The sequence below is a fragment of the Plecotus auritus genome (assembly GCF_963455305.1).
Source record: "Plecotus auritus genome assembly, chromosome: 1".
Classification (NCBI taxonomy): Eukaryota; Metazoa; Chordata; class Mammalia; order Chiroptera; family Vespertilionidae; genus Plecotus; species Plecotus auritus.
Window position 1 is genome coordinate 139,610,634 of NC_137770.1, and position 12,932 is coordinate 139,623,565.

At 40.8% G+C, this 12,932-nt stretch overlaps 1 protein-coding gene across 1 annotated transcript in view; it reads right to left on the reverse strand.

Annotated features, from left to right (window-relative positions):
• Positions 1-12,932, reverse strand: part of MASTL (microtubule associated serine/threonine kinase like) — a gene marked incomplete at its 3' end in the record, with an annotated part of 40,591 nt that overhangs the window by 9,958 nt on the left and 17,701 nt on the right. Inside the window, exons 7-8 of the mRNA XM_080649328.1 lie at positions 7,986-8,158; positions 1,076-2,218 (exon numbers count right to left, since the gene is read on the reverse strand). Coding sequence (XP_080505454.1) covers positions 1,076-2,218; positions 7,986-8,158 — 1,316 coding nt within the window. The remainder of the gene's footprint in view (positions 1-1,075; positions 2,219-7,985; positions 8,159-12,932) is intronic.

Below are 12,932 nucleotides of genomic sequence, written 5' to 3' on the forward strand. Positions count from 1 at the left end.
AAGTCTTCATATCTAACAATACTCAATAGTTTAGGTAACACCAACTATTTCAATAAGATCTGGATATGCAAGAAAAAGTTAACAAGAAAGAACTCCACTGTAGGAGTCTGAGGCTGACAAATGACTGAAATATTATGATAATATGTAAGATAGAACTAAATATAAATAACCTCTTGTGCTATGGAGTTTAAGTGCTTAAGATATTTTGTTGTCTCATAAGGACTCTGAGATCAACAGGATAGAGAGCATTATATTCTACAGACAGAAGGAAAACAGACTCTGAGGGTAAGGGACTTCTAAGTCACCCAGTAAGTTCTGAATAGAAAACCCAAGTTGTAACTCTCAATTCAAGTTTCCACTTTTTTTTTTTATTATGATGTCTCTCCAAGGGGAAAATAAAAGATAAGGGGTTAGAAAATAAAAACAAAATAAGATTTAAAATATGTATTTTCAACTTTTTTTCTGTAAAGAAGAGATTATCTAAATATGTCTTTAGAAGAGAGCAGAGTAGATTTTAATTTTATAACTCACACATTTTCTGGGGTCAAGTGAAAATATGTAGTTATAAAGAGGCCTGGTGCATGGATTCGTGCACCAGTGGGGTTCCTTGGCATGGCCGGTGGGGATGGGGCCAAAACCGGCTCTCCGACCTCCCCTGAGGGGTCCCAGATAGCGAGAGGGTGGTTCTCGGGTGACGCATGCCGGAATCGGACTTCCTCCTCTCTGGTTCCAGGTGTGTCACCTGAGAACCGCTGCTGCCAAGTGACCACAGCTCGGCAAATAATGTTTTGAATGTCTTCCCCCTGGTGGTCAGTGCGCATCATAGCTACTGTCCGGTTGGCCAGTCACTTAGGCTTTTATATATATAGATGATTGTAAATATGTGTAAGTGTATAGAGCACTACAACCACTAGCTTTACCTTTTTGCATTAAAACTTCCAAAAAATTTTCCAACAACAAGTAAAACAAAACTATATGCTTAATATCACATAGTTTAGCTGGGAGGCAAGAGTTTGGCCTTCATAGTTTACTTTTCTACCATCCAAAGAACAAAGTGTTAGAAAGTTATACATACCTGATATGGCAAGTAGGATCTTTCTTTTTGAGTAGGGGTTATGGCCATGGGATATGAACCACTATAAGCACACGAAATATCCATTGCATCTAAATTAATGCTCATTTTGGATGGTTCTGAATTATTGGATACATTAATATGGCTGTTAAAACTTCGAAAAGCTACAGCATTTCTTTTAGAGACGGTTAATGTTTTCAACACCTCTGAAGAAGGAGCTAACATTTTTTGGTTACTGTCTTGGACAACAGGATTCTCATCACCTTTTGGCAAGGTACTTTCTTGGCAGCTGAGTGATACACTAAGTAAGTCTTCAATATTTGATTCTTCAAAAGAAGATTCTTTGATGCTTTTGTTTGGATTTAAGGATTGCCTTTCTAATGGACTTTCCAATATAGAAATTCCAGGAAAAGATGAATCAGAGTCCATACAAATACTTTTAGAAGCTCTATCATCATCAGGACATAGAAAACTAGAACTTGAGTTGTCCTTGTTATTTTTGTCACAATCTTCATCCAGTTCGCACATAAGATTTTTTGCTATCATTGGGATATTTGTTTTTTCTGGTGTTTGTTGTTTATCCATAAAAGAATCGACCATATTCTCCTTATAAGTACAGTCATTTTGCTGACTTCTGTATACTGACAATTTAAGGTCCTGAATTTCAGTTGTTAAGCCTGTACTTTGATTTGTGTAACAATCTCTCATTTCATTACTATGCTTATACTCTATACAATTTTTTTTATTCAGTATAGTTTTCTGACAAGGACTGGAGTCAACTAACTCAAAATGTCTCTTAACACTTTTTTTCCCAAGGTGCTCTTCATTAATACCAGCGGAATCTACAGTCCCCTGATTTGACTGATGAAAACCAGACTGTCTTGTGCAAGTGGTCATATTAGTGTTATTTATATCCAGTTCTCTTGCTTCCCAAGAATCTTTCCCAGAGAAGCACTTTTTAGCAAGGTTTACACAAGAGATTCCACTGGCAGGAATGGTACTACTATTCTGAATGGGAGAAAGGGCTAACTCAAGATTCTTCTTATTGAAGCTTATGGTCTCGATGTCATTTGCAGATTTTGTACATAAAGGCTTTTCAGTTGTGTTCCAACTCATCCTTGGAGAGCCCAATCCATCATCACTTTCCTAAGAGGAGAGGGAGAACCTTTTTTTAGTTATATAAAGCTGAGGTTTTTAAACCTATTAAACCTCTGTCTACTTAGGTGGAATAAATTCCTCATAAACTATTATGCTACCTATTCCTACTTTCCAATGGAACAAAAGAACGATGATAACAGATAATTAAAAAGCAGCATAAACAATTAGAGCATACACTTATACACATTAGAGTGAAACACTGGTCTAAAATGTAAATCACTTACTCTATAATACTTATTTGATACTGTATTACATGTTATTTAAATAGAATAAATTAACAGGCAACTTTAGACAAATTTTGGGGTAAGACAACATTATGTACATATCTTCTTTGCAATAGGAATATGATTGATTCCGTTTTGAACTGCAAAAGTACAGGGCTTGATATAAATATAGTTAATAGTAAATTATAGATAAAAATATTATTATTATTATTTGTTAAATATACTTTTATGGATTTCAGAGAGAAAGGGAGAGAGAGAGAAACATCAATGATGAGAGAATCATTGAAGAGCTGCCTCCTGCACACCCCACACCTCAGGATTGAGCCCACAAACCGGGTATGTGCCCTGATTGGGAATCAAACAGTGACCTTCTGGTTCATAGATCGATGCTCAACCACTGAGCCAGGCCAGCAGGGATAGATCAAAAATATTATTAATATAAGCATGTATCACTTTAAATAAGTATAATAAAACCAAGCTGATAAGGATGAGGCTAAATTAGTAGTAATTTATAATGAAAAACCAAAATAACATGGGTTAAATCCATTGTCAATAAGTTGAATTAATGATACATTGGTAACAAAATGTTTTTCTTGAAAAGTGAATTCCAACCATCTAAAGGTGCTTTTGGGTGATATGAGCTTTGTACCTAATATTGCAAATTGGTGCATTAATTAGGATTTTTACAAGATCATTCAATTAGAGGGAGTTTTCAATAACTAACTTTAATAGTACCTATTTTTGACATGTGAAAATGAAGTTTTATTAATTCACTTAGTATTAATTCGGAGCACTTAGTCATAAACCAAAGAAAATTCCTGACTTACAACTCATTGATCTGTAAGCACAGAAATGATGCATTTGGGGATTAGCACAGGGTTTATCAGGGTTCCCTCGTCCTTCTATAATCCAATCATTGCATTCCTCAGGGATGCAGAAGTAGAGGAAGAAGGCAAAGCTGTGTACAATTGAAATAGTATATTTCTTTCTTGAATAGGACAGAAATGAAATAATAGTACTAGTAATGCAAATCTGGTTTATTCTGTAATATATACATATTACCTACAGAGCAGCCTATAAGGAGAAAAGAAAAACCAATTGAGAAATCCTGCTTTAACTAAAAAATAGTTTGACCTTGCTCCTAAAATGCAAATATACAACAATAATAAAGAGGAAACTAAGATGGTGGCATAAGGTATACACCTGTACATGCTGCCTCTCACAACCACACCAAAACTACAACTAAATGACAAAACCACGGGGAAGCTGGCTGAATAGAAGTTCTACAACTAGAAGGAAAGAGAAAAGAGCATTGAGACTGGGTAGGACGTGCACAAGTGCAGAAAAGCAGAGGTACAGAGGCGCGCGAATTGGGCTGGCGGCTGGCGACTGGGTGCACTGTTTTTTTCAATCCAAAGGGAGACACAAGCTCCCGACTGCTCTGAACTCATTTCCAGCGACACTCTGGGGGCCCAGACTCCTACGGGGAGAAGCTGGACTGTTTGCCATCAGGTTGGAAAGTGAGGGTGGCTTTCTCGCAGAGGTGCGCTCAGGAATCATTGTTTACTGCACTGGGGCGCGGGACACGGGGATGCGGAAACGCTGAGATGCAGAGACAGCTGACTGGCAGCCATCACTGTTTGCCATGCCCTAGTGATTCCTTGAGACCCCGCCCCGCACAATTTATAAACCCACCCAAACTGTGCGCAGCAGCTTTTGCATATGAATGGCCTGCCCTATCGCAGTTTAACCTAACAAACTGCAGCTCTGGTCAGACAGCTCCAAAACTTCCAAACCCCAAGCAAAGAGGAGAAATCTGCAGATCTTGCTGTAGCTCCTGCTGGGTGGCCTCAGACAGTAGCTGACCTGCATGCCATTGGAGATCCAGAAGCCAGTGTACCTAGTGGTCAGTGTGAGACGACACCAGATTTCAACTCCTCACATCCATAAGTGACTCATTCAAGAGTCAGACTCAGTGAGCACCAAAGCCCCACTGAAACAAGTCCTGCACCATAAGGGTGTCTCCAGAACAGCAGTTCTTCCATTATAGACACAGCGGGTCCTCACAGCCAATTGGCCTGGAGGTCAATTCCTCCCAGTGTACCAACAGCAATCAAGGCTTAACTATAACAAGACTGTGCACTCAGCCCACAAAGGGGTGCACCAAGAGTGTCTACCTCAGGTGATTGGGGAGGCTGAACCCCTGGGCCCTATAGGTCACCTACCAGAGAAAACCACTCCATCAACACAAGAAGCAGCCAAAATGCGGAGACAAAGAAACATGTCACGAATGAAAGAAATGGAGGAAAGCAAACTACTGGACATAGAGTTCAAAACCACAGTTATAAGGTTACTCAAGAATCTTCTAGAAACCTCTAAGGAACTGAGTGAGACCTTTAAGGATCTTAATGAGAATGCCAAAAAAATGGGAAAGGATCAGTCAGAAATTAAGCATACACTGTCTGAAATAAAGAATATACAGAAATTCAACAGTAGACCAAAGGACCCCAAGAATCAAACCAAAGATTTGATATGAGGAAACAAAAAACACCCAACCAGAAAAATAAAAAGAAAAAAGAATCCAAAAATATGAAGATAGTGTAAAGAGCCTCTGGGACAACTTTAAGCGTACCAACATACGAATTATGGGGGTGCCAGAAGAAGAGAGAGAGCAAAATATTGAAAACCTATTAGAAGAAATAATGACAGAAAATTTTCCCTACCTGGTGAAAGAAATAGACTTACAAGGCCAGGAAGCACAGAGAACCCCAAACAAGAGGAATCCAAAGAGGACCACACCAAGACACATCATAATTAAAATGCCAAGGGCAAAAGACAATGAGAGAATATTAAAAGCAGCAAGAGAAAAACAGTTACCTACAAGGGAGTACCCATGTGACTGTCAGCTGATTTCTCAACAGAAACTATGCAGGCCAGAAGGGAGTGGCAAGAAATATTCAAAGTGATTAACAGCAAGAACCTACAACCAAGATTACTCTACCCAGAAAAGCTATCAGTCAGAATTGAAGGTCAGCTAAAGAGCTTCACAGACAAGAAAAAGCTAAAGGAGTTCATCACCACCAAACCAGGATTATATGAAATGCTGAAGGGTATACTTTAAGAAAAGGAAAAAGAAGAAAAAGGTAAAGATAAAAATTATGAACAACAAAGTGACAACAAATACATACCTATCAACAAGTAAATCTAAAAATCAAGTGAATAAAAAATCTGATGAACAGAATGGACTGATGAATATAATAAAATGAGGGGCATAGAAAGGAAGTGGACTGACAATTCTCGGGGGGAAAGGGGTGTGAGGGGTGCGGGAAGAGATTGGACAAAAATCTTACACCTATGGATGAAGACAGTGGCGGGGGGTAAGGGCATTGGGAGGGGGAATCAGGTGGAGGGGAGCTATGGGGGGAAATAGAGGAACATCTGTAATAATCTGAACAATAAAGATTTATTTAAAAAATAAATAAATAAATAAATAAATTAATTAAAAAAGAAAAAGAAAATCATGATTGAGAATGAGGAATAAATACAATCCAAATTATTTAATCAAACAGAAGGTTTATTCTTTGTGCACTACCATTATTCTAACATTATTATTACTAGAGGCCCAGCATGTGATTTATGCGAGGAGGCGCCCCGCCTCCCGCCGTGCAAGGAGGCACCCTGTGGGAGGCCGGGACCCGCGCCTGACTTGCAGCGTCCCCTGGCCCCCCTGCCTGTGTCCACTCTGGGGCCGCCCAAGCCGCTGTGCTGGCTTGGGCAGGACCCTGTCTGTCTCCGTCTCCACTCCAGGCCTCACCAGTGCGCACAACCTCCTCTTGTCCAGTTGTGACCCATTATGGCATCCCGGCCTAATTTGCATATTACCACACATATATATATATATGTGTATGTGTGTGTGTGTGTGTACACACACACATATATGTATATATGTATATATGTATATATGTATATATATGTGTGTGTGTATATATATATATATATATGGATTACTTGAGGCCCAGCGCACAAAATTCATGCATTTGGGGGCAGGAGGGTCCCTTAGCCCAGCTTGCAGTCTGGGAACCCTCGGAGGATGTCCGACTGATGGCTTAGGCGCACTCCCGCAAGAAGTGGGCCTAAGCTGGCCGTTGGGAGCGCACTGACCACCACAGGGCAGCTCCTACATTGAGCATCTGCTCCCTGGTGGTCAGTGCACATCATAGCGACCGGTCATTCTGCCATTCAGCCTATTTGCAGAGTAGCCTTTTATTATCAAAATTATTATTATTATATTTAATCCTCACCCGAGAATGTTTCCACTGATATGATAGAGGAAGGTAAAGAGAGAGAGAGAGAGAAACATTGATGTGAGAGAGAAACATTGATTGGTTGCCTGCTTACTAGCCCCCACTGGGGATTGAACCTAGATCCTGGGTGTATGCCCTGACCAGGAATCAAACCCGCCACCTTTTGGTGTATGGGATGATACTCCAACCAACTGAGCCACACTGGCCAGGGCTAATCTAACATTATTTTATTGGAATTTTATGAGGGCAACTTTATTATAATTTAAAATTTTAGTTCCTCTCAGTTTTAATAGCTTTTAAAAATAGCAAAACCAGAATATATAAACTAAGTAAATTCACTCATTTAGCAAGCAATTTTCTTAGAATAGAAGCTTTTAAAGGTACACTTATATTATCTTTGTGGTCTAAAAGTTATTTCTGGGGGCCAGGGTGTGACACATATACTTTGGGTGGTGAGCACATGGTGCAATATACAGATCTTGTAACATAAAAACCCACACCTGAAACCCATAAATTCATGTTGACCAATGCCACCCAAATAAATTTAATTAAAAAACCCCACAAAAACAAAAAACTCTTGGGTAAAAGTTACTTCTTATCCAGAAGAGTTGCCATTCCATTAAATGAGAAACTGGCAGAAAACAGTATAGAAAGAGGTAGCGTTAGTTTAAAAATAAGATATAGGTTTAAAAAAATCAACAAGCTAGTATCTGTGTCACAGGTAGGAAATTTAAAAAAGTCTAGGTGCCTAGAAGACAAACATTTACTATCAATTTACAGCAAAAACTTTAAAAATTGAAATCTCATTAAATAATTTCATGTTTGAATAAGAAGTAAAATATATGTATTTTTCTTTTTAAATATTTTTTATTGATTTCAGAGAGGAATGGAGAGATAGAAACATCAATGATGAGAGAGACTCATTGATCGGCTGCCTCCTGCATGCCCCCAAGTGGGGATCAAGCCTGCAACCTGGGTATGTGCCTCTGACCAGAATCGAACCCAGGAACCTTCAGTCTGCAGGCCAATGTCTATCCACTGATAGGGCAAAAAGTAAAATATTTCAAAAGAATTTGACAGGATGTACAGAACAATGAAGAGTACCTTTACTGCTGTTGATGTAACAGCTTCATTTCCATACAGAATTTAAATGAAAAGGTAAAAAGTGTTTCTATCATTAATTTCAAATACATAATTGATTATGGTTAAGATAAATTTCATTCTAACCTGGCAATCTTTTTCCCATGTAGGACTGCTGTGGCATTCAGATTCCATACTGGATACAAAAGTATAGGACTGACTACTGGCACTGGATGTAGCCAGCCTTTTCCTAGACTGGAGTAGATTAGAAGTTAGACACTTTACAGGCATTCTGGGGTTGGAGGCAACTGTTTCAAGACCTGTAGGGAAGAGAAAATATTGAAGCATATGACACATTTTTCTTTTTTAAAAAAATATATTTTTACTAGAGGCCCGGTGCACGAAATTTGTGCACGAGTAGGTCCCTAGGCCTGGTTGGCAATTAGGGATGATCTATGGGACGACCAGCGGGGTAATTGGGGGGCCCCCAGCTGGCACCTGCCTTGGCCAGTCTGGCGCTGCCCACTTGCTGGCCCCACCGCTGCTGCCTTGGCTGGGCTGGCTCTTGCGGGTTGGGGGCAGCTCCTGTGTTGAGCATCTGCCCCCTGGTGGTCAGTGCACATCACAGCAACCAGTCATTCTGCCATTTGGTCAACTTGCATATTAGGCTTTTATTATATAGGATTGATTTCAGAGAGGAAGTGAGAGGGACAGGAACAGAAACTTCAATGATGAGAATCATCGATTGGCTGCCTCCTGCACGCCCCCTATTGGCAATTGTGCCCACAACCTGGGCATGTGACCTTGACCAGAATCGAACCCAGGACCCTTCAGTCCACAGGCTGACACTCTATCCACTGAGCCAAACCAGCTAGGGCTGACATATCTTTCTTAATTACTTATGGAACCTGAATCTTTACAGATAATTAGGGAAAGTATTAAGTATTGCACAACAGAGCTATTTTTTTAAAAAAATTAATCCTTTCTTGAGGGTATTTTTTCCATTGATTTTTAAAAAGAGTGGAAGGGAGGGAGGGAGAGAGGGAAAGAGAGAGTGAGAGAAACATAGGGGCCAGGGATCAAACCTGGAACGCAGGTATGTGCCCCTAACTGGGATTTGAACCCGCAACCCTTTGGAAAGCAGGACAACACTCTAACCACTGAGCAAACCAGCCAGGGTATATCAGAGCTATTGCTATGTAAACATTACCCAGTCCACAAGGATGGCTTTCACTGTTTTTGGTATGCTAGTACAAATACTGTTCTGGAACCAAGATGGCAGCATAGGTAAACGTCAGTACTCACTGCCTCCCACAACTACATAAAAATTACAACTAAAATACTGAACAACCATCATGCAGAACTGCCTGAAAACTGACTGAATGGAAGTCCTACAACTAGAGAAGAAGAAAGCACATTGAGGCTGATAGGAGGGGTGGAGGCCTGGAATGAGCTGGTCCCATACCCATGTGTGCCAGTTTTTTAATTGGGAGGGAGATTGTCTCAGTGGAGGCCTCCTATGAGGAGCAAGGAGTCCCAGCCCCACACCAGACCCCCAGGCCAGGGTTCCAGAGCTGGGAAGAGAAGTCCCTATGCCTATAGGCTGTGAAAACCAGTGGGGATTGTGGCTGAATGACAATGAGGCTGCTGGATACCCAGGTGTTCCTCTTTTTTACTTTATTTTTTATTCTTTATTGTTTAAAGTATTACATATGTCTCCTTTCCCCACTCCCTTATCAAGCCCTCCCTGGCCACTCCCACCCTGCAGCACATGCCCCACACCCCCAATGTCCATGTCCATTGGTTGTAATTACTGGTATATGCATGCATACAAGTCCTTTGGTTGATCTCTTAACTGCCTACCCTTTGAGGTTTGATGATCTGTTCAATGCTTCTCTGTCTCTGGGTCTATTTTTGTTCATCAGTTTATGTTGTTCATTATATTCCACAAATAAGTGAGATCAAGTGACATTTATCTTTCTCTGACTGGCTTATTTTGTTTAGCATAATGCTCTCCATGTCCATCCATGCTGTGCGAATTGTAAGAGTTCTTTCTTTTTTACAGCAGCATAGTATTCCATTGTGTAGATGTACCACAGTTTTCTAATCCACTCACCTGCTGATGGGCACTTGGGCTGTTTCCAAATCTTAGCAATTGCAAATTGTGCTGCTATGAACATAGGGGTACATATATCCTTTCTGATTGGTTTCTGGTTTCTTGGGATATATTCCTAGAAGTGCGATTACTGGGTCAAAGGAGAATTCCATTTTTAATTTTTTGAGGACACTCCATAGTTTTCCATAGTGGCTGCACCAGTCTGCATTCCAACCAGCAGTGCACGAGGGTTCCTTTTTCTCCACATTCTCACCAGCACTTGTCGTTTGTTGAGGATAGCCATTCTGACAGGTGTGAGATGGTACCTGATTGTCATTTTGATTTGCATCTCTTGGATGATTAGTGACTTTGAGCATGTTTTCATATGTCTCTTAGCCTTCTGTATGTCCTCTTTTGAGTGAAATGTGTCTATTTAGGTCCTTTGCCCATTTTTTGATTGGATTGTTTATCTTCCTTTTGTTAAGTTGTATGAGCCTATAAATTTTTGAGATTAAACCCTTATCAGAGATAACATTGGCAAATATGTTTTCCTATGCAGTGGGTTTTCTTGTTGCTTTGTTGTTAGTTTCTTTTGCTGTGCAGAAGCTTTTTATTTTGATGTAGTCCCATTTGTTTATTTTCTCCTTAGCTTCCATTGCACTATGAGCTGTATTGGTAAAGTTATTGCTATGACATCTGTCTGATATTTTGCTGCCTGTGGATTCTTCTGAGAGTATTATGGTTTCCAGTCTTACGTTTAAGTCCTCTTTTAAATATATTTTTATTGATTTCAGAGGGGAAGGGAGAGGGAGAGAGAGATAGAAACATCAATGATGAGAGGGACTTATTGACTGGCTGCTTCCTGCATGCCCCCCACTGGGGATTGAGCCCGCCACCTGGGCATGTGCCCTTGACAGAAATTGAACCTGAGACCTTTCAGTCTGCAGGTCGATGCTTTACCCACTAAGTCAGTGGTTGGCAAACCATGGCTCGCGAGCCACATGCAGCTCTTTGGCCCCTTGAGTGTGGCTCTTCCACAAAATACCACAGCCTAGGTGAGTCTATTTTGAAGAAGTGGCGTTAGAAGAAGTTTAAGTTTAAAAAATTTGGCTCTCAAAAGAAATTTTAATCGTTGTACTATTGATACTTGGCTCTGTTGACTAATGAATTTGCTGACCACTGCACTTAGTCAAACCGGCTAGGGCTCAGGTGTTCCTCTTAAAGGACCAGTGCATGAACTTACTGGGACTCAATCCCTCTGAGCTCCAGCGCTGGGTGGCTTTGGGTGAAACAGACACATACAGGGAGGAATTGTATTGTCAGGCATTGGGGAAAGAACCTGGGGGAAGCTTTATCTTAGATGGAGCTGCTTGAGGGGTCATTGTTCGTATGCTGGAACCTCCCTTGTCTCAGAGCTGACTAGCAATAATATGAGTTTCCATTAGTCTGGCTCACACTGTTTGTTCCACCTTGGTGATTCCCTGGGACCCTGCCCCATCCAATTTGCAACCTCACTCAAGCTGTTTTGTAGCAGCTTTTTCATATAAATGGCCTGTCCTGGCTCAGGCTTCAGACTTTGCTAAAATCTCTCAAATAAGCTGCAGCTGGTATCAGTGTGCCCCAAACCTATCAATAAAAGGCCCAAGACCCATCACTAGCACCAGAATGCCTTGCTTCACATGTGGGTCTCATTTGAGCACTTCCAAGCTCAATATAAATAGCCACTGTCTGCAAATCTCTCTGTAGCTCCTGCCAGGTGGCCCCAGGTAGTGGCTGACTTTGCACCTCCTTGGAGGCCCTATAGCCAGTGAACCCAGTGGACAGCTTTAGACCTTACCAGATTACAACTCTACACATCCACAAGTGACACACTCAAGGGGCAGACTCAGAGCATCAAAGCCCCACTGAAGCAAGTCCTGTTTGTAGGGGTATTTCTGCACAGCAGCTCTCTCACTGTAGTGGCAGTTGATCCTCAGCCAATTGGCCTGGAGGTCAATTTCTCCCACTGACACTAATAGAAATCAAGGCTCAACTACAAGACTTTGCACACAGCCTACACAGGGGTGCACCTAGAGTGCCCAGCTCAGGTGACTTGGGGAGGCTGAGCCACTGGGCCCTACAGGACACCTACTATACAAGGTCACTCTACCAATTCCAGAAGACATAGCAGCTCTTCTCAATACATAAAAACAAACACAGGAAAGCAACCAAAATACGAAGATAAAGAAATGTCACAAATGAAAGAAATGGAAGAAAGCAAACTACTGGATACAGACTTCAAAACCATGGTTATAAGGTTACCCAAGGATCTTCATGAGAGATTCAAGGGATTTAGTGAGACTTTCAAGGGTCTTAGTGAGAATTTCAAAGACATGAAAAAGGACCAGTCAGAAATTAAGCATACACTAACTGAAATAAAGAATAATCTACAGGGATTCAACAGTAGGGTAGAGGATTCTGAGAATCAAATCAAGGATTTGGAATATGAGGAACATATTCCAAAAACACCCAATCAGGAGAGCAAAAAGAAAAAAGAATCCTAAAATATGAAGATAGTGTAAGGAGCCTCTGGGACAACTTCGAGAGTACCAACATTCACATTATGGGGGTGCCAGAAAGAGAAGAGACAGAACAAGATATTGAAAACCTATTTGAAGAAATAATGACAGAAAACTTCCCCTATCCGGTGAAAGAAATAGACTTACATGAAGCACAGAGAGTCCCAAATGAGAGGAACCCAAAGAGGCCCACACCAAGACACATCATCATTAAAATGCCAAGGGTTAAAAACAAAGAATCTTAAAAGCTGCAAGAGAAAAGCAGTTAGTTACCTACAAGAGAGTGCCCATATGACTATCAGCTGATTTCTCAACAGAAACTTTGCAGGCCAGAAGGGAGTGGCAAGAAATATTCAAAATAAAGAACAGCAAAGACCTACAACCAAGATTACTCTATCCAGCAAAGCTCTCATTTAGAATTGAAGGTCAAATAAAGAGCTT